Source organism: Uranotaenia lowii, chromosome 2, assembly GCF_029784155.1.
Source record: "Uranotaenia lowii strain MFRU-FL chromosome 2, ASM2978415v1, whole genome shotgun sequence".
Lineage (NCBI taxonomy): Eukaryota > Metazoa > Arthropoda > Insecta > Diptera > Culicidae > Uranotaenia > Uranotaenia lowii.
This window is the reverse complement of record NC_073692.1, coordinates 361,369,492-361,392,670: the sequence shown is the minus strand read 5'-3', so window position 1 is coordinate 361,392,670 and position 23,179 is coordinate 361,369,492. Positions and strand designations below refer to the sequence as shown.

Here is a 23,179-nt window from a genome sequence, read left to right as displayed (position 1 = left end):
AAAATGAAATGAGCCACTCGAGCTTTCACGTTCGAATACCCAAGGGTTGCTGAGATACATATTTAAACAGCTGAATCGGCAAATTGTTTGCAAATGTTCTGTCACTTAGAGCAAGTTCACTGGTGTTGGGAAAAAGTGGTAGAAATTTCGACATTTTGAAAATGTTACCATTTAACATGGTTTTTTTTTTTTTTTTTTAAATATGTCTTTATTTGTACCAATTCATCATTACATTTATATTACATTATTACATTAAATTAGGTGTTCAGTTCAATGATGAACTGTCCAGAGCCCTATAGTTTATTAATCACTATAATTTATTTATTTGAATTAATTTTGCTGAGTGCAATCAAGTATTTTTATGTAGGAGAACATCCTGTAATGTCAAAAAATATTTTAAACTTACTACTAAAAACTAAAACTATCCTAAATTAAAACTAATTATAGAGAGAACGAATCTCTGCGATGGAAGACTGCATCGATTTGCCTCTGAAGTTGGAGATGATTTTGTTGGCCATCTCTTCGATCGATTCAATGCCTGCAATCCGGTGAAGATCTTCGGTGCTGTGCCAAGGTGGAAGCCGCAAAATCATTTTCAGAACCTTGTTCTGAATCCTCTGGATGGCTTTCTTCCTCGTCGCGCAGCAGCTAGACCAAATCGGAACTGCATACATTATCGCTGGTCGGAATACCTGTTTGTAGATTAACATCTTATTTCGCAGACACAACCTGGATTTCCTGTTGATGAGAGAATAAAGAGATTTAGTGTATTTATTACATTTAGATTGAATATCTTCAATGTGATTTTTAAAAGTAAGATTCCGACCAAGTGTAAGTCCCAGGTACTTCACGTGATCAGACCATTCAAATGAAACCCCATTAAAAGTTATGGAATGATTTTCATTAGGTTTTAAAAATTGAGCTCTTGGCTTATGGGGAAATAAAATAAGTTGAGTTTTGGAAGCGTTAGGAGAAATTTTCCACATTTTCAAGTAATTCAAAAAGGAATTTAAATTTTGTTGCAATCTACTGCGTACCACCCGTAAATTTCGACCTTTGGCTGAAAGCAAAGTATCATCAGCAAATAATCTTCTACCTTTTCCTTCTGGTACATCAGGAAGATCAGAAGTAAAAATATTGTATAAGATTGGCCCAAGTATACTGCCCTGAGGGACACCAGCTCTAATGGGTGTCCTTTCAGAGCATGAATTTTGATAGCTTACTTGTAAGGTTCGGCTAGTCAAATAATTTTGAATAATTTTGGTGAGATATACAGGAAAATCAAATCGAGCTAATTTAGCTACTAAACCTTTGTGCCAAACACTGTCAAAAGCTTTTTCAATATCAAGAAGAGCAACACCAGTTGAATATCCTTCAGATTTGCTAGCGTTAATCATATTAGTTACACTCAAAAGTTGATGTGTAGTAGAATGTCCATGACGAAAACCAAATTGTTCATCAGGGAAAATAGAATTCTGATTAATGTGAATCATCATTCTATTCAAAATAACTCTCTCAAATAGTTTACTTAAAGAAGGGAGCAAACTAATTGGTCGATAACTTGAAGGCTCTGAAGCACTTTTTCCAGGTTTTAAAATTGGAGTTACTTTGGCATTTTTCCATTTATTTGGAAAATAAGCCAAGTGAAAACATTTATTGAAGATTTTAACTAAAAAATTTAAAGTGCTTTCAGGCAACTTTTTAATAAGAATATAGAAAATCCCATCTTCCCCTGGGGCTTTCATATTTTTAAATTTTTTGCAAATCAATTTAAGTTCATCAATATTTGTCTCACAAGAACTTTCAAATACATTTTGTTTAGAAAGAATATCATCAAATTCAAGGGAAATTTGAGCATCAATTGGACTTACAACGTTTAAATTAAAATCATGAGCAGACTCAAATTGTTGGGCTAATTTTTGAGCTTTTTCTGCATTCGTTAAAAGAAGTTTATCCCCGTCTTTCAAAGTAGGAATTGGCTTCTGGGGCTTTTTCAGAATTTTAGTTAATTTCCAAAATGGCTTTGAGTAGGGTTTTATGTCCTCTACTGCTTTGGCAAAGTTTTCATTACGAATGAAATTTAAACGACGTTTGATCTCTTTTTGAAGGTCGCAATAAATTAATTTCAAATAAGGATCTCTAGTACGTTGATATTGGCGTCGACGAATGTTTTTCAGTCGTATCAAAAACTGAAGATCATCATCAATTAAAGGTTGATTAAATTTATGTTTAACTTTAGGTATTGAAGCGGCTTTAGCATTGACTATTGAAGTTGTCAAATTTTCTACAGCCAAATCAATATCTTCTATTGAATTCAGTGGAACGTTTACATCTAAATTACGTTCAATAAAATTCATATATCGCTCCCAGTTAGCCTTTTGAAAGTTAAAAGTTGATTTTAAAGGGTTTTCAATGGGACTTTGGGATAAAGAAAATGTTACTGGAAGGTGGTCTGAATCGAGGTCCGCATGAGTAACTAATTGGCTACAATGCTCGCCTAAATCCGTTAGAACCAAATCAATTGTGGAAGGATTTCTAATCGAAGAGAAACAAGTATGCCCATTAGGATATTCAACAGTATAATAACCTGCAGAGCAGTCATTAAATAAAATATTCCCATTTGAATTTGATGAAATATTATTCCAAGATCGGTGTTTTGCATTAAAGTCACCAATAATAAAAAATTTAGATTTATTTCTGGTGAGTTTTTGTAAATCTCCCTTCAAAAAATTTTTCTGTTCACCGCTGCATTGGAAAGGCAAATATGCGGCAACAATTATAATTTTCCCCATAGAAGTTTCTAATTCAATTCCAATTGTTTCTAAGACTTTTGTATTGAAAGAAGGAAGAAGTCTAAATTTGAGACGACTATTGATGACAATAGCTACACCCCCACCTTGTCGATCAAGTCGATCATTTCGTAAAATTTTAAAGAAAGCATTGCTTTTCAAGTTATTGTCTGGCTTTAAAAAAGTTTCAGTGATGGCAGCAATATGTATGTTTTGAGTTTTCAAAAATAAAAAGAATTCATCTTGGTTAGCCAGCAAAGATCTAGCGTTCCAATTCATAATATTTAAACATCTATTTGGATCCATGAGGGAATCGCAAAGTCATAATAATTTTGTTAGCATAATTAAAAGAAGTTTGGAAAGCTTCAAACATTGAATTTGCTTTCAACATAAGTTGCATCATTTCCATTAAATTTTGATGCAAAAATTTTAATTTTTCCTCAGTAATCTCACCCAAATCAACAAAATTGTTAGAATCAGAAAATGAAGGAGAAGAAAAAGTATTTGAATTTCGGGGATTTTCCCAAGCCTTCGCATGAACGTTGAGACTTGGTTTTTTCCCATTTTTATTAGTCAAACCTGAAGAGGGCAACCCATTTTCAACCACCTCTGAGAACGATAAACAACGAGGCTGTGGCGCAGAATCAGCCCAGGTAACATTGAAATCACTTCGGGTATTACCCAGCCGTGATTCCAATGTAGGCCGAGGCTGACTGCGAACAGGCAGGTTGTTTGCCGGTCTGACGTGTGAAGACGAAAAAGAGGAAGGAGGAGAAGAAACTTTTCTGGAAACTTTGGGATTTTTCCTAGAAGCAACAATTTTTGCCCTAACGGGACAGTCTAGAGAATTCGAGGAATGATTACCTGCGCAATTCGCACACTTAAAAAATTCTGTTTTTGGCTTATCACCACCAAAAAGGCATTTAGATTTTTCATGATCGAATGAGCCGCAAAACATGCATCTGGCATTCATTCTACAATTTTTAGTGCCATGACAAAAAGCTTGACAACGACGACATTGCGTAATATTTTGAAGAAAATTGGTAGAAGATTTACGAAAAGGTTCGAATTTGACTCGACAATGAAACATAAGACGAGCCTTTTCAAGAATTTGCAAATTATTAACCTGATCCTTTTTAAAATGGATCAAATAAAGTTCAGGAGCAAAACCAACACTACTGGTATTATTCGTGTTGGTTCTTTTCCTCATTTGAATTACTTGAATTGGAGAAAAACCTAACAAAGAATTTAATTCAGCTGTGATCTCATCCGGTGTCTGATCGCCAGTGAGACCACGAAGTACAACTTTAAATGGACGATCACTTCTAGTGTCGTACGTAAAAAATTGGTGTTTTTTATTATTCAAATAATTTAAAACCTTTTGAAAATCATTAAAAGATTCCGCCAATATACGAGCAGTTCCCCTTCGACCGATCTGAAAAGAAATCTTCACATCCTTGACGGAAGTGACGATTTCTTTTCGAAAGGCATTGAAGTCAGGAATCGTGACCGTTATTGGTGGAATCTTTTCGTTTTTAAGAGTATAAGAAGAAGAAGGTTTCTTAGTACTCTTATCAGAATTAAATATGAATATTTCCTCATCACCGATGTTATGAAGGACATCGAATGAATTGGAAATTTCAACTTTTTTGGGCGATGGACCTGAATTAGGTTCGGCAATCCGTTTTCTCCCGGCCCTTGAGCCGGCCGATGACTTCCCCATGCTGGAAAGAAAAGAGAAAATATGAATAAAAGAAAATGAAAATAATTTAATTTAATTTTAGCACTGAAAAGTGCTGTTTGAAAAACAGGTAAGGAAAAAATAAATAATGAAAAATGTTCCTGCAGGTACACAGCAACGATACGATGCTCCGGCGTACGTGTTGACGGCTCAACGGTACAGATGGAAGTGACCATTTAACATGGTGTTTTCAAGATCTTTGGGCTAACGAGCCTATAGTAAACAAAGAGACGAAATGTAACGATTTTAATTTTTGGATTTTCTGTCAGTGTCATTCCAATTGAGCAAAACCAAGCAGTCTTAAAGGCAGACCTACAGCAGGGTTGCAAGCACATTATTTCAAAAGGGATCAGATTGCGCTTCTTTGTTTACTATAGTTTCTTTACTTTGGGCGTTGTATTTTTTACAGCACTGTTTCTATTTCAGCCGTATGTGATAGAAAAATTGCTATTTTTGCATCAAAGCATGCAAAATTACAACACGTGTTGTAGAAAAACTTGAAGGCCACAGATCTTGAAAATGTTTTCGCATGGCAAAATTTTCAAAATGTGCAAAAAGTGTCAAAATTTCTACCACTTTTTCCCAACACCAGTGAACTTGCTCTTATAAACGGGGGTTAAATTTAATTAAAAAGCCATGAGAAATTTTTAAATTGTGACATTAACACTTTAAAAAAATGTCTTTCAGGACCGAGAAGCAAGAAAACGTTTTTGACGATTAAAGAAACTTGTAGCGAACTTAATACGAAAAGTTGGGAGTTGATGTGTTTTTCAATGAAGTTTTTACTATAAAATGATCTTTTAACCAGGTTTCAAGTTCCATTCGGCACCATTTGGGAACTTCTTCTCACCTAGGGTGATGCAGATACCGACTTTGTGTTTTTTTGACTTGCCTGTTTTTTTCAAACTCATTTTGGAGTTTTGAAATTTTTGTATTTAACCCTTCGTTTCATGATTTTTTATTTTCCCCAAAAATTATTTATAACAGTTGGAAACGATGGGTGTCAAGAAAAAAAATTAAAATAAATAAATAAAATACGGTTTTTACATTTTTCCATACATTAATTGCTGCAAACTTGTTACTTTATGAAACGAAGATTTAAGAATCTATCATGTCTTAGTGGTAGAGTATAGAACTCGTAACTCGAGGGGCTGTGATTCGCATCTCTATGTTGGTTGACCACAAAGTAACCGAAGCATTCATAATGCTAAGAAAACTTTTAAGAACATGTTTAATGCAACTTTTGGTTACTTGGCTACTATGCCAGCTGTAAGAGTCGTGTATTTCGGAAGCAAACTAGAGTTTCGTCTGATGATGACTTAGATGGTGTCTGGCTTGACATGGGAGGTTTGGGGGTTAAATCTTCCCATGCCCAGAGAAGATTCCTCTTAACTCAGAATGAACTTGAATTATTTTATGAAAGCTTAACATATAAGTGAAATTGACTGGGCCCAAAGTAACCAAGAGTTCCGTAAAAAGGCATCTTAAAAGCTTACTGAGCCCTGTTTTAAGGCTGTATAGCATTCTACTAAGCTTAAAATTTAAGGTTTTATCGATATTTTCAAGTTTCATAGTCAAAGCTGAGTAGAAGGCTATTCAGTCTATGCATGAGACTTTGTAAAAAAAAAAACTGGCTTCCCCTTTATTTTTGTCCTCTAAAATTTCTTTTCTAATTTTAATGAATTTAATTCATACTTGAAAAAATTCTATGCTTGAAGATTTGAACCCGGACCCGTCAGATTAGAGCTGAGCACATTACCTTTGAACTATAGCCAGTGCTTGGTTTGTTCTTTCTCAAAACAAACAATTTAATTATCTTTAGGATTAACTTTTTCATAGTAGACAGCACAATACAAAATGAAAACATTTGCCTTTCACGAAACGATGCATCAAACAGTTATATTCCGGATCTCACAACAGTGAATGTTAAAAAAAATCAGTAGTAAAGATTTTACAATCTTATTAACATCGAAAAAAGGATAAATACGACATTATGAACCCGAAAGCTGGAGGTCAAGTTAAAACTTGATTAGCTGAAATATAAATTATATTGCAACATGAAAAAATTTCTTCATGTGCTTCCGGTTGCGAGAATTTTTCCTCAACGCCAGCCAGTACTGAATAAACTAATGCCACTGATATCTTAATTAATACTCAACCAATCGACCATCAATTGACACATGGACAGTCGAGTTTTATAGCATGGGTGGCCAACATTTTCAACAGGCGGGCCGAATATCAGAAATGAGATTGGCTGGCGGGCCAAAAAAAAACAAATTTATCTGGAGTATTAAATAAAATTGCCTAGGTCACATCGAGTAAAGATAAAGCTTGCCATATTTTCCGGTTTTTTCCGTGTTTCACTCATTTTCAAGCGGATTTGTGCCAACGTAAGAACTTAACTACACAATTAACACACGACGTCGTGCGTTAATTGTGTTTTCCGTGTTTGCCAGGATATTAATAAAAAAAAATTGGGAAAGGTCTGGTCCGACTCGGTTGCCCGGATTTCATTGAAAATTGCTCGGATTTATTAACTTTTTTTTGCCAAATCGAACACAAAAAAAATCAATTGTTCTGTAATTTTTTTTCTAAGTGCATTTAAAACGAGACTGCGATTTTGCCAGGTTTTTAGATGAAAATAGTCCGGATTTTTCCGGCCCTGATACGTACTGGAAAAATTCTGGCAACTTAAGTATAGATTCATCTTAATAAGTCATTTTTGTTGCTTCATATTTTTACAAATTTTGCTCCATTTGAAAAACAGTATAAAATATACAATACGAAATGAATTATCCTCCCAACTTATGTATGTACATCAATCTTTTCAAGGCATTTAAAATCTCATCCCTTTATTAATTCCAGAAATGTCAAATGGAGTGACTCCAATGGACATAAACTTAATTTATGGTCTCCAAATAAAATAAAAATGACCGCCCATTTTCCAAAGTTCTCAAGTTTACTGTTTACCTTTGAAAAATTTGATGAAAAAATTAAAAAAAAAAACGCAGAATGGTATTGTCTAAAGAAAAGTACCGTTCGCGAACTCTAGTTATATAAAAAAATTGATTTTTCAAAGTCCGGACCTCAACCTCAACTCGATCCTACTCTTTCTAAAATTTTCAATATCTAGATTTTACTAGTACATTTGAAAAGCGTTCTATGAACAAGATAAATACGAATTTGAGTCTTTTTTAATCATTGCACCTTTTCCAAGTCAAAATTTAGTTAAAAAAAGTCATTCCTCTGAGAGATTTGTCAGTACCAAACCGGTTCTAGTTGAATTTTACTCACTAACCAACCGTAAAATCTGTCTAGTTTTTTTTGATTGATGTTTATAAATACAGAGCAATAAGTTGATTAAAATTTATTTGTATTTGGTTTAATGTTTATAATATACCTTTTCTTTGTACAAACCTAGCCAACAATAACAATTTGGAAAAAATTACAGTGCAAACTTTCAATATTTTACAAAAATTACAAAAATTATTAAATTTACATGAATGAACGAAGTTGGGGAAATAGAATTCATGTTACAAATGGTTGAACTTATTGTAAAAGTATAATTATAGTTATGATGTTAATATGCTTTGGTGATTTTTAACGATTTATGATAATGATACGATCGTACTATCTTTCAGAGACTATCCAAACTCATCAATATTGAAACTAGGGTCCGCTTGAATGCTCTTCATACCAATGATATGTATTCACCAAAACTCAATCAGGAAACATTGAAAAATGTGTGATGGAATTTACAAAAAATGTGTCAAATACCGTACGACATTGATAATTTAAAAGTTGTAATTGTAATTATTTTTTCATACAGTGACGGTAACCTTTCTTGTAAAATTGTATGAAGCCTGCAGAGCCAAAGGTGAATAAGTGCAAAAATGATCAGTTTTAAGTAAATAATGCCAAACGATCTCCATGTTTTACTTTCGAAAAAAATTGCAAATGTTTGAAAAATGTAGGAGAAATTACCAAACACAACAATTTAAAAGCATGTTTTCTCGAAATTAGTTTTTTAACCCCTTTGGTCAATTCATAGAGATTTTCATATCTTTGTTTTGAATTTAGTTAGAGAAGATTTAGATATATTTTTCCAAATGATATACGCAGACCTAGAAAACCGATCAGTTCTTAGAACATAACTTTTCCAAAAAGAACTTCGCGGGCCACAAAAAGTTGGTCGGGGGCCACATGTGGCCCGCGGGCCATGGTTTGGCCACCCATGTTTTATAGGATTTTTTGTTAAAAATGCAGAAACTCAACTTTTTATACAAGCAAAGAATTGCGTTATTATTTTAAATCACGTAATTGTTTTTATACAGTTTTTTGTCTAAAATATTTTTCCTAATTGTCAGCGATTGTGAAAAAAATCTCTTTTAAGAAAAAAAAATCCATTCTATAATCTAATTTAAAAATATTCATAATAATTCACGTAGAAGATTAATTTGAGTCCTTCAAGGAACCAAAAATTTCGTAAACAGTTCCACATGAAACAAAAACGTTCGTAGAAAGTTCATTAAAGAGCACAATTATCACGAATGAACTTTCAACTGTTGATAAGCTCTAAGGAATTACATAAATGTTTTATGATGCTTTTTTGGACCTTCTATGTTCGTCCAAAGTTCGATTAAAAGCACTCGGGGGAAACTCTCCAGAGTACCTTTTATTCAGCCAAATGTGAACTTCAAAAGTCCAAAATAGAGTAGTTAGTCGACTTCTGGATACTTGGGATGTGTTTTCAAGTGTTATTCTTTTTCTGATCGGATCTTGGTAGAATTAAGAAATCAAATGTTTGGATGTTGCATGGTATTAAACTAAAATAACCCTGATTTGTCCGGATGTGTAACTTGAGAAAAATATCTCGTAAGCTTAAGTTAGAATCATTCCAGATTTGGTGGTCAAAAATTCTATAATAAAAATGAAAATTCGAGATCTACGATCAGTTTTCTGGTTTGTATCCAGTTTGTTATTCTTGATTTTCAGTTTGGATCATCTTTAAGACGAAATTCTGTTTCGAATCTTGGTTTTGCATTTCTAACTAAAATAAGCTGTATTTATCCAATATCTCTCAACATTGAGGAATATTATAACAAAGTATGTAAAAAACAAACTATTTTCGGGATTTGGTTTTGTAGTTTTAATCCCTTATTCTTATGAATAATTGAAACTTTAGAAAGTTTCATAAAGTTGATCCAGAGTTGAGAAAACTGAAGTAGCTTCATTATTCGCAATTTAAATCAGATTCAAAATTACGAAAAAAAAATTAAGAAAAATTCATATTAAAAACCAGAAATTGAGAATTCATACTAGAGATCTCTGGTTAAGGATTTTGAATCAGAACTTCTGATATTTATTTCGTCAATGTGAAATTTAGATCCGAAATTTAAAATTAATTTAAATTTCGATTCAGAGCTCAAAGTTAATTTTTTGTTACCAAAATTGAAATATCAATGTGAGAATATCATTAAGGATTCATATAGCAGGAGATGTGTTCCAGAACCAAAGTTTTTTATTCAATCAGAGCTTGTTTGGAACCACAAACCAAACCAAAGGAGAAAAAAATAGATGAGAACTGGATTTATTTTGAAGATTTCGTTCTTTGAAGATTTTTATAAAAAACTGAATTTTCAATGACTTATCCGTTAGGTAAAAGTTCAAGTGTAAATATATTTTGGTAATTTGTTATTTTACATTGTGTTTCTGACAGATTATTCAAAAACAAAAAAAAATGAGGATAGGTTTATGTTTTCGACCGGGAATGATATATGGTAATTTTATTTTGGCTTTTTCGGTCTCGAATGTAGATCAAACAACGGTGGTTTTTGAAATATCCACCGTTGTTTGATCTACATTCAAGACCGAAAAAGCCAGAATAAAATTACAAATTTTTTTTACTAAAATCTTATGTTTTAATTGATTTTATAAGAGTAGGTGATAAATCTGAATGGAACTGCAAACGTATTTTCTTACTATTATTTCTTAATATTTAATACATTTTCATCAAAGCTTAAATGGGTTTGCGTCTGGTTAACAGGAGTTAGCTTATTGCTTGCTAGTTTTAGGAAGTAAATGCACATAGTTTTTTTTTTTTTTTTTTTAATGAAGCCTTTAAATCCATTATTCATTTTTTAAAGTTTAATTGAAAAAAAACTCCTAAAACCCATTTTTGAAAATGATGATTTCTAATAAATAACCAATTAAAATAAATAAAAACTTGAACCCGAAGAACTACATACTTAAAAATATCCAAGGAATATAACATGAAAGAGCTTGGGTTGAAGGGAATCGGATGTTTACATGTATGAATACTGGTCTTGGCATGTACATAAAAATCCGGCCCCATCTATGTTGATTGTTTACTGTAGCTTTACATTTTCAGCCTCGTTTCATGATACTGTCATCCAAGAAGTGTTCAAAAATCAATGTGAAAACACATAATTTTTAGACATAGATCTTTTATTAAATTCAATTATCTAACTACACTTTCTTTGAGGACCTAATTAATAACAAGGGATAACCCAGGGGTGGAAAACAGAAGAAAAAACAAAAAAAGTGCTTAAATGTCAAATTGATCTGATTAAATCACCGACCAGTGAACAGGTATCAAATTTAGTTTCATTAGAATGTTCATTCTTGAAACTTTTTTAAGGTCTTTGAGAGAGTTTTGCATTGGATAGGTTTACAAGTTTCACCTAACTGAGCATGCCTCATCTATGAAACAATAGCTTTGTTGATTTTGTTTGGTTCTGGATCGAATTTTTATCATAAACGATTACAAAACTATTCAAAAAGTGCTCATTTTTTCTGTCGAAAAGTAAAAAATGCTGTAAAAATGCTGCAAGCGAATTTCTAGTTGCCTGACCTAGGGGATAACACATAATTTCACACACGTTATTTGCACAATCACGATCACATTTTCCCGACTGTAGAATCGTCTGTAATCAGCTAAAAATTTGCCGCCGCACAATTGAAGTAATACTATTCGTCACTTGTGAGTAGGAATTTTCAGCTTCCAATTTTAAGTAAGGTGGATTTTCCCCAGGATACTGCAGGATGCCACCCAGTCACAGCTGTTGAATTCCTGTAAAATTTAAATCGACAAATAATTCAATCCAATGTTATTCAAAAGTCTTGGTTAACTTCAGAGTAGTTGAACACTTAAATTTTAACTTACCTTAATGAAGACTTCTGAGCGCAGCAATTAATTCAAAAGGAAGCTAAACAGCAACAGAAAAAAAAGATCATGTAAAATCAAAACAGACATCGCATGCCGACACTGCGTTTCAGCATGCATTTTCATGTTATTTTTCGTCCTATGCGAAGATGCTATACTCTTTTGTAAAATTACTTGTAATGTAGGATTACATTTTCTTATTTGTGTAAACCAGCTTCATATAATTATATATCTATCCTCAAAGGATCGATGGATGGATATATTTTGTAAAGAGATGTCAAGAGATGAGGTGATGTAGAGAAAAAAAACAAATCTATTGTGTTTGTGCTACAAATTTACTGATTTGAAAATAAGGAGGCACCTGAGTACATACAGTCAGTTATTTACTGCCCTAAGATAACTCAAGTTTCAACTCAAGGATTCACTACAAACCACAGTAAAATTCCGTTTCGAGCTTACAGGAATTTTGCAAAATTCACTTAAAATAACAGGAGACTGTCGTTTCAAACTACAGGATCATTTGACAGTTGTTTTCCTGAGCTGTTTTTCGGTCCTAAAATTGTCCTGTAGTTTCAGCTGTTGAAAATACAAGAGGGAATCGTCTCGATCACAGGAGAAAAGGTTAAGTGTGTACACGCTTTCCGTCTTGCTGAGTCTGCCATCCCTTCCTCAATATAACACATAAGGATTTTTTTACTGTTTGAACACTTAAGTATAATTCTAAAATATTTTTCTACTTTTACGAAACAGGGGATGGGATAACCTTAATATTTTCTTGTGAAAATTAGTACGGAAAACTAAGAAGTTATTATACGAAACTTGACCAATGCGTTTTAAACTATCTATGCTTCTACAAAAAAAAAGCTTAATTAGGTTAGCTTAACCGAACACAGCATTTACTAAACTTAGGCACATTTTTTTATGCACAGTACCCCAGTATTATTACACCGAATCCGTTAGCAAGTTACACTTTAATACACCAAACAGCACACGTTTTTAAAACAAAGTTTACTCACCACTGTTTGACACCAACACGATTCAGAAATGATTGCCAAGATCATTTCTTCGTTTTTTGCTACCTCTCTCGCAGTTACTTAACACGTTCGTCGCCAAGGGACCCATAAACGGGTGACGGCTCTCTCACGCAAGATAGCCGCTCCGTTCTGTCACGCGTTGTAAATCTGGAGCTCTATCACTTTACTTTCACGCTCCGAGATTTTTTTTCTGGGTGACGAACGTGTTAAATGCAGCTTCAAGTAGTTCGAAATGCTCTCTCTTTTTCACATTTTGCTCTTGATCTCAGTAACATTCTTCCAAGCCGTAACATTTTCAACAAACTCATTGTGGGAGACGAAAATATATTTTTTTTTACAATAAACTCTCAGTGTATTTTTCATAAAATCAAAGGTGAAAGTTTTCGATGTCTTTGATCATTGAAAGAGATCTGACGTCGAAAGCATACGATTTTATTTTAATGTAGATGTAGTTTTTCCGCTGCTGTAATCTTTCGCCTGGCTCGATATCTTTCTCAAACAAAAAAATCTTCTAAGATGTAAATAACTTTTCCCACCTTGGAGTAACATAGAAACGAAACCAATGGACAGTGTCCTCCCGTAGCAGCAGGAGTCACACTCTCTTCACGCTTTGCCTTATTTGTCGGAGGATTTTTCTCAACACCATATCAAAAAATCAACAACAACAGCCAACCAACACCGTAGTTTATGGAATGCTCTGGGAATGCCTTTTCTCCAAATGTTTTCAATTCGGTAGAAGTAGTTGGATTTCACTTTTGAACTAGTGCTTTGCCTCCCTCCAAAAAGTAAGCGGAGAACCATCGCATCAAAAACAAAACCATGGAACGTCGAAACGTTGAGTTCATGAACACCTTGCCCCCTCAAAAGAAAATGTGTTTGCGAGTGCGTGTGTCCCAGCAAAAAGCCAACGTTGAAGCGTATCTATTGGATTGATCAATTGATATCTACTCCTATCACTGCATCAAAACGAGACAGATCAAAATTTTGAGCAATCGTTCCCCAACCTTTTCCACCCGTTCCGTTTACAGGTGTCCGACACGGATCTGGAAGTAATCGAGGCCACCGGTCGTGGTCACGCGGAGAACTCGTCCAACCCAGCCGCGGCATCGGCCATCCCGGACATTCGCAATCGGTACAGGGAGCCATTTTTGTTTTTGTTTTCTTGTTACTTTTTTGTATTGTTTTCGTTACATTTTTATTTATCTATGTATATCTTTACGAAAACTTCCCTCCGTGCAGACCGCCGGCTCCGCTTCCGTACCGCCCGATGTCAGCCGGACCGATTCTGCACCATCATCCGCAGACGCATCGGCATTTGAGCGAAATGGGTCCCGGTGGAGGCACTCCGAGTCGCCTCTTTGGTCCCACTTCGCCTCCATCGTCCGCCCTCGGGGGCCTTCTAGGGATGAACCGACACAAGATCTCCTCGTCCTCGAGCGATGTAGTGAAACAGTTGAAGAGCAAGGTGAACACCACGAGTTTCAAATTAGTACTTTGAACTTGAATGAGAGCAGGGAGTCTGCACCCTAAACCGACATTGTCTCTCCAGGAAAACCGATCCAAACACATAATGAGAGCATAAATTCGATCGAAGCCAAACATTTTCCACCACAGCTACACACTCGACATGTCAACACCACAAATGTCACCCACTGGAATAAATTTTAAAAAAAATACATTAGAACAGTACAACCTATTACCAACAGTTGGAAGGCCTTAGGCCGATTTCATATTATGTCCAGTTTCAATGTTTAGCGCCAGCTCTTGTTAGAGTTTTAAAATTTTCTACAAGTTTTAATATCATTTTGAAAGTTTCAAACTATCATCGACATTACACCAGACATTCTTCCTTTTCTACACTTTAGGTTCAGATCATATTGTAGCGATATCAACCGTCGATATGCTTACTAACTATATTTTGCTCTTCTACCTTTTTTTCTCTCCATATTTTTCTTCTTCCTGAACAGGATTATAATGATCCGTCACGACCTAGGAGAGGCAGCGAGACTCAACTGTCAAGGGCGGATTATGACTCGGTAAGTTATTCCCAAAAAAAATAGCATTTTCATAGCGTTAAAACTAAATTCGCCTATTCAAATGTTCATTAGTCAATAACTCAGCTGTAAAAGACCAAACTCAGGCAGAGATGTTTTTCACAAAACGAAGGTCTTTTGGATTACCAAAACACGTACGTCACTATTGGACCCATATTCGGGTGACGGGTGCATTTCCTAGGAGGCTCCGTCACATCAAAAACGGGAGACGCTCTCTTACTACAGTAAGACGTTCAGTTTAGCCACACGTTGCAAATCTTAGAGTTCTTTATTTTCTCGCTCCGAGAATTTCTTTGGAACCGGCTGTTAAACTACCAAAATGAGCGTGTTAATTTGACAGTAGATCAGGCAGTATCTTTTCCGCTCCTACATTCACGTCTACGTCACTTCTCAACCGAACCCTTCGTTTTCCGTTCCTAATCTCATAGTTCTCTCTTTGCACAAGTTATGTCATATTCAACAGGTAAAGCTAATACCGATGTACAATTGTATTTGTGTTAGGACACATCCTCTTTAACACATCCAGATTTGATGAGGCTCATAGCCTTGAAACCATGCAGGATTCACATTTTGTTTAACAGGAAAATCATCGCTCCAACAAAAACAGCTTCCACTACATTTATTTTCGAAGCTTTTTCAGAAGCGCGAAAACCGCTACTTGTCGTCTCGAGTATTGTTTTCGCTATGTCTGGGATGATTAGCATTTCTACAGGACTCCCATTCGTATACCTTAGACTTCAGACAAACTCTTGAACCAGTATTCTATTTTGTGAGCACTATACTGGAGTTCTTGTATGGCAACCGTTCTCCAATTTCTCGGACATCCCACGTTCGCCAGATCAGGCTCCACTTGGTCTAACCACCTCGTTCGCTGCGTCTGGGTTCACCATAGGGTCTTGTTGTTCAGCCCTCTCATCCTTCCACACTCCATTCTCCTGCATGCCGCTCGAATACTCCGAGTGTACGCAGGTCCTCCTCGAGCAATATCCATATCTCGTGCCCGTAGAGAACAACCGGTCTAATGAGCGTCATATACAGGTTACACTTCGTGCGAGGGCTAAGTCTTCTCGACCGCAGTTGTTTGTGGATTCCATAGAAAGCACGACTTCCGCTGATCATTCGCCGCCGGATCTCACGACTGGTGTCATTGTCTGCGGTCATTAGTAAGCCGAGATAGACAAAGTCTCCTGCTATCTCTTGTTATTACTGGACAAGCGGGTTCGGTCCGGTCCGAGAAGTTCCGGCTGTCCATAAAAACGTGGTCGATCTGTGATTGCGTTTGGTACGGCGATCTCCAGGTGTACTTGTGTGGAAGGCGATGCTGGAAAAAGGTACTACGTACGGCCATTCGTTTAGAGGGGGCGAAATCTATTAGTCTGAGACCGTTTTCGTTGGTCAGCTGGTGCGCACTGAACCATCCAATTATCGGTTTGGATACCTCCTCCTGGCCGACTTGAGCGTTAAAATCCCCGATGACGATCTTGATAATTTATGTTTTGGACAACGGTCGTATTCACGATCCAGCTGCGCGTAGAATTTGTCTATGTCGTCACTGGTGCTTCCGAGGTGAGGGCTGTGCACGTTGACAATGCTGATGTTGAAACCGGCCCTTGATTCTCAACCAGCACATTCGTGGGTCGATCGGCCACCATCCGATCAATTCCATGTTCCAAGTTTTCAATCGCTAGCCCCTTTTCATCGCGTGAGTCTTTGCCGATTTCCATCCGAAATTTCTTGATCGTTGTTCGTTGTTTATGTTTATTTGTAGTCACGGGCTCGCAACGCCCGCAGCTAACCCCACTATTTAGCAGGAGGTCCCTCGTGAAGTTGCTGTTTTGTGTCCCGAATATCACCAGGACGTTGTTGCACCCCGCACGCCGCCTCTAACATGGAGAACAGACGCGTACGAAGCCCCCTAACTCAGTTTGCATGCGACCAAAGCATCCACCGTGGTTGGGTACCCGATCTCCGCTAAGGTTGCTCGCACCCCAGCTAGCACCACGGGGAGGTAGAGAATCGGAGTTGCAGACAGGAGGTGATATGACCACTACCCGAAGGTTATGTGTATGGGGTCTCGAGTTGCACATTGTCTACCGTTCACTAGCCAAACATGATCAGTTGTGTTATTCTTTTTTTTTTTTTTTCCTGTAGGGGAGAGCCCACTGCGACCAGTAGTTGATCTATTGTGGTGTTTACCCCGCGTTACTATATGCTGTCAGGTTCACCTGCACTATTGATTGGAGTGACAGTTGATTGCTGACTAAGCATTTTATCCCAATCGGGTATGATATCAAAGATGTATGATATAACCTTCTTAGGGCTGATATGCAACCATATGTCTTGTGCGCTTATTAACTTTGCCCCAAGTACTCGCTCTCTCCTATTTAGGAGGGCGCAGCAGTTGCATAGAAGATGCTCTGCAGTTTCTTTTTCGAACCCGCAGAACCGACAGTCATCGTTCAGAATTATGTTTATCCTTTTGAGATGCTGTTTTGTTGGACAATGTCCGGTCAAGAGACCTGTGTAAGTACTTAATTCGTGCTTACTTAAGTTCAACATGTTTTTTGAGAGTTGTGCGCTTGGTTCAATGAATCTTTTTGCCTGGGTTGCTCCCTCCGCTGTTTTCCAGTTGGAAACAATAGTGGTGCTTTCCCAGTTCTTGAGCTCCATAGTCAAGGCACTTCTCGATACTCCGCAGAAAGGTTCAGGTCCAATCAACAGTCCCTGAGATCCTTCCCTAGCTAGTTGGTCTGCTTCTTCGTTCCCTAGGATACCGCAGTGGCCTGGTACCCAGAATAAAGATACTCTGTTCCTTATGGCCAGGTTTCTTAGTGCAACTATACACTCCCAAACTAGTTTGGAGTAACATGTGAACGTACTTAGTGCTCGGAGAGCAGCCTGGCTGTCAGAGAACATGCAGATACTTGTGTACCTGTATCCCCTTTTCAAACAGGCTAAAGTGCATTCTAGAATGGCTTGAATTTCAGCTTGGAATACTGTTGGCCAGTTTCCCATAGGAATTGAGATCCTGAGTCTAGGTCCGAAAACCCCTGCCCCAGTTCTTTTATCCATTTTTGACCCATCAGTGAAGAATAGGATCGATCTGGGAGGAACCGCAGGTCCACCTGACTCCCACACGTCCCTATCATTGATAGTTACATTGTATGGTATGTCTAGGTTGAAAATGGGCTCCATCCAGTCATCATTTTTCACAATAAGTGAGTTTAATTTAAATTTCTTTAGGATTTTGAGGTGTCCTGTAAGATCTCCTTCATAGAGAGTTTTGTATTTGGAGAGTCTCAAGGCACTACGTTCCGCCTCTAACTCAATGAATTGATGTAGAGGCAGAATATTTAGTAGTGCATTTAGAGCCTCATTCGGTGTGCTTCGCTTTGCGCCAGTTATAGCTAGCGTTGCAAGTCTTTGGAGCTTCGCTAGTTTTTTCTGGGCCGTAATTTGCATAGTTTTGGTCCACCATACTAAGGAGGCATAAGAGATTTTGGGTCTTATAATAGCTGCAAATATCCAGTAGATAATTTTCGGCTGTAGTCCCCATTTTTTCCCTACTCCTTTGAGGCAGACCCATAGAGCTGTTGTAGCCTTAGCGATTACATGCTCTATCTGTGGGTTCCATGATAGCTTTGAGTCTAGTACTATGCCTAAATATTTCACTTGTGATTCGAGGTTTAACACTTCCCCATCTAATGTTAGAGGTTTTAGTGTAATTTTTCGTCTCCTAGTGAAGGCTATCACAGTAGTTTTGGAAGGGTTTATATTTAGTCCCTCTTCCCTGCACCAAAATAGTGCGTAGTTGAGTGCAGTTTGCATTCTATTAGACAGCACATTCTCATGTTTTCCCCGAACTATAATAACTACGTCGTCTGCAAAGCCAATAACTTCGAATCCCATGGATACAAGTTTGTTTAGGAGGTCGTCCACTATCAAGGACCACAACAACGGTGATAGAACCCCGCCTTGGGGACATCCCTTCGTTGGTGTGGCTTTGATTGTAAGTCCTCCCAAGCTTGCATAAATGGTTCTGTTTATTAGCATCGCACTAGTCCAGTTAACAATTGTGTTATTCGAATTAAAATGTTATTATTTCACTGAATCAACGACTGCTATTCTCATTTAAAAAAAAGCCATGCATTAAAGGGCTAAAACTAGAACCTCAGTCCAATGACCCAATCAATCTGAATACTTTTTTGCGAAGCCCACAGCCCACATGTAAGCCAACGTGCCATTCATACTTATCAACTTCAGAGTCCATTCTACGTACCGTATCGAGGATCAAAAATGACTTGCTAGGAAACACTTTTTTACAAGGTGGAAATTTGACTTCATATCATCGTCTTTTTCCTCTTTCTCCTTTCCCTTTTTTGTCAACTTCAGACTGGTGCGTAAAATCCCGAGACGTGTGGCGATTAGATAACGCTGTCATTACGTGAGCGAGTGCATCCAACATTGTGTTGATTTCTCCTATCGCCCATTTTGGTAGAGCGTTTGTTCCAGCAGAAGTTGTCCTATTTTCCTCGCTATGATTCAGATTTAGCTGGATATCATCCAATTTTACTGGCTTGCCTTTGCCTTTTTGTATATCAGCCAGTCCAAGCCACCAGTTTCGTGGGCGTTTCCATCCGCCTGCCTACAAAGCATGCATATTGCAATCTCAAGCGAAGTGTCTTTCTTCTCCTTCTCTTCAGCAACATCGTGACCGGTTGGGTCCGCTGCAGCTTCGGAATTGGTGACCAAAGTCCCAGCTATTCAAGCAGCATTGCATTTGTTTCTGTATCCTGAGCGCAATTCTGAAGTGCTCCGCTGACCACCTAACTCTTACACTTCCTACCGTCAGTAGCGTGTTGACCGCTGGTGATGAGAGAAGAAACGTCGCAATCTGCATTCCACCATACGCCTATCTTAGTTTTAAAGCTACTGATTCGATGTCCTGCGATATTTCTCGGACAGTCGCTTTATCGCCTAAGGTGTTTTCAACAAGCCCCTTGAAATTGGCGAACTTTACCGCAGAGTCTCGTAAGGTAGTCCGCCTTTTAGGTGCGTCTTGTTTTGGTGATGCTCTCACCAAGAGCAGATAACTTTGGCTTTGCGCGTAGCTTCCCGAACAAGTTTGCATATGTTGATCCTTCTTTTACTTCAACGATAAGGGTATCACCCCCGGACATCACCCGTTGAGATTTGGGTTTTGAGGGTGGTTCTGGCTTTATGAGGACTTCTATTTCTATTACGAACCATTCGCCAGCCTTCAGCACTGCGTTCTCCGTTGGCATCCTCGTAGTCCGTACCCATCCTTTTTTGGAGGAATCGTTTACAAACGGGGGACTCGTGATCTCTTTTCGCGGTTCTTCTCGGCTTGGATTCCTACGAAGGTCCTTGAGAAGCAACCAATTTTGCTTCCTCTAGGTCCTTCTCCGCAGCCTCGACTTTCCGCACCAGCTCCGTTCGTTCCTTGACGGCACTCTGCAAAAGCACCCTCAATTTCGGAACCCAGGTCTTCATGTTCGTGTGCAAGTTGTTGGTACTTCGCACAAACTCCTGCATCTTGTCGACCATGTCGGCTGCTTCCAAAAGGTCACATTTGTTAATGCCCCTTGATGCATCTCTTCCAGCGACTGGCACCTGCTCCTCTTGATGGGAACCACTGAGGTTTTCAGTGGACCTATCTACGGCCGGGCTTTTCCCCGCTTCCCTTCCAATCAAAGCTCCCGTGACCAGTCAAGAACTGCGTCATGCAGAAATCTACTTCTCCATGACTTCAGTATGAGCAGTACTTAAAGTATAGTTATGCAACCCATAACTGTGTTGGCACCACGCACCACGCATAACGTTCATCTTTTCTCCAGATTGATTTTCCGCAATCAACAGCGTTCCAGTTTATCGTGGCAGTCAGAAACAAATATTCAGGTTTTTCACAGTTTTACCTGTTTTTTAAGCCTTTCAAGAAGAATTGCATTGTATAATCTGTAAAAACCAATTGGCTAGGCGCCTGGTGGTAGTTTCAGCGTTACCACCTCATTATATGGCATTCCAAAGCACAGGTACGAGTATGGAGCCATGTGGGTTATCCGCCATTAGGGCAGAACATCGAAATTCGGTTTCAGTTCCGTAAGTCTCAGTCGAGCCGATAACGTGGGAAGACGGTAATGGTAATGTGTAATGTTAATCTTAAGATCTTAAGATCTTAAGTTCCGTCTCACGGTCATCACTTGGTCGGCCACCTCGCTCGTCGCGCTCCTGCTCGTCTCATTCCTAACGGATTCGTAGCTAACACCTGTATTGCAGGACAGTCGTCCAGCATTCTCGCAACATGTCCTGCCCAGCGTATCCGGCAAGCCTTCACTACCTTCCGGATAGTGAGTTCGCCATAGAAATTTTGGCATTTTGAAAATTTTACCATGCAAAATTTGTTTCAAGATCTTGGGGTGTTGTATTTTTTTACAACAATATTTCTATTTCAGCCGAATGTGATAGAAATATTGCTATTTTTGCATCACAGCATGCGAAAATACAACACGCGTTGTAAAAAAACTAGAAGGCCACAGATCTTGAAAACGTTTTTGCATGGCAAAATTATCAAAATGTGCCGTAAGTGTCAAAATTTCTACCACTTTCTCCCAACACCAGTGAACTTGCTCTTAGTAAAATAATGAATAACAAACAAGTTACAAAAACTACCTAAATCTACACAGTCCTTGATACCATTAAAAATTTTCTTCGGAAAGTGGCCCTTGAAACGTCGAGATCGAAGTACTCAGCAAAGCGGTTAAAAGTTCTACAAATTCCTATTAGAGCGCTGTTGGCTCCGTAGTTGTTCACTCGAATTGGAACATAGAGCTGCAGATTTTGGTTCCTTAATCCTCGGGGTCGCACACTGAGGGGAATAGCTTCCAGCAACACGGGAGAATCAATTCTCGACGCGAGGAGATCCGCTACGACTAAAACACGTGCAGCGTTTTGGCGGACATGAAGTGTGTCCAAATCAATTAAGCGGCAACGGCTTTCGTAACTAGGTAAACGAAACGAATCTAGCCAGTTCAAGTGTCTCAGGGCATACCGCATGAAGCGCCGCTGGATAGCCTCAATTCGTTCGGCTCCATTCTGGTAAAATGGGCACCAAACTGCTGATGCATATTCGAGAGTAGAGCGAACTATGCTGCAATACAAGCTATTTAGGCAGTACACATTTTTAAACTCCTTGGTTACGCGAAATAAGAAGCCAAGACTTCTAGAAGTATTATCAACGATGTAATTCGTATGAGTCTTAAACTCCAGCCGATGGTCTAGGTTAACGCCCAGATCGTTGATGTGGTTCACCCTGGCGATGGTTTCGTTACCAAGAGTGTACTCCGCTTGCGAGAAAATGAAATGACAGCACATTTACTCCGGTTCAGAGGCAGGCAGTTGGTGTCACACCAGTGAGCAAAGGTATTGAACTGCCTTTGCAAGAAATCGATGTCCTCTTGGCCGATGATGGTGTGAAAAAGTTTGAGGTAATCAGCATACGCAAGTTTAGGTCCATCAAGGACAGTGAGTACACCATTAAAATAGATGACAAAAATTATCGGTCCCAAGTGGCTTCCCTGAGGCACGCCTGAACAAGCGGAGAAAATGACCAGTTTGAACTGATAACTTTTGTCCCGTTAAGTAGCTTTGAAACCAGTCCAGTAAAGATCCACAGAATCCTAAGCGTTCGAGTTTAGCGATTGCAATATCGTGATTTACTTTATCGAAAGCAGCAGACAAATCAGTATAGAGGACGATGTGAAAGTCAGCAAATTTGTTGTCGTGGATCGTTTTGAAAAAAATCCGTGTTGATCGTTGGAAAAGTATTGCTTCGTGGACGAGAAAATCGGATCCAGAACAACCAATTCGAACAGTTTTGCTATCGAACAGAGAGCTGAAATGCCACGGTAATTGTTTATATCTTTCTTTTCTCCTTTCTTGTGAACAGGGAACATGTAAGCTTCATTCCAATGCGAGGGAAAGATTGCGAAGTCCAGCGAAGCTCGAAAAATATGCCTAATGGGAGTCAGTAAGTGTGGCATGAAACGTTTCAGGAAGATAGCTGGTATCCCATCCGGACCCGTAGATGATGAATTCTTAAGCTTTGCTGTCGCTTTCAAAATGGCTGCGTCATTGAATGTGATACCGTTTAAGGAAGAATCTAGAGGTGAAATATTTCTTACAGCCATGTCCAGTTGCTCTGAGGAAATGGACTCCGTTGTGAAAAAGCTTGATAATTTCTCAGCAAAAAGATTACATATTTCAAGATAGGTGTTTGCTGAGTAGCCATTCAAGAACATTTGAGACGGAAGTCAGAATGCTTTCCGCTGATTTTTGACGTACTTCCAGAAAGATTT

At 38.0% G+C, this 23,179-nt stretch overlaps 1 protein-coding gene across 12 annotated transcripts in view; it reads left to right on the top strand.

Moving 5' to 3' along the window:
• LOC129747966 (whirlin) overlaps positions 1-23,179 on the top strand; it is a 427,024-nt gene that overhangs the window by 361,697 nt on the left and 42,148 nt on the right. For 10 of the 12 annotated variants that reach the window (XM_055742407.1, XM_055742406.1, XM_055742405.1 and 7 more), the window contains exons 13-15: positions 13,779-13,882; positions 13,990-14,215; positions 14,718-14,786. In XM_055742407.1, the coding sequence (XP_055598382.1) occupies positions 13,779-13,882; positions 13,990-14,215; positions 14,718-14,786 (399 nt within the window). The remainder of the gene's footprint in view (positions 1-13,778; positions 13,883-13,989; positions 14,216-14,717; positions 14,787-23,179) is intronic. The other 2 variants (XM_055742408.1, XM_055742410.1) reach the window with 1 other exon arrangement.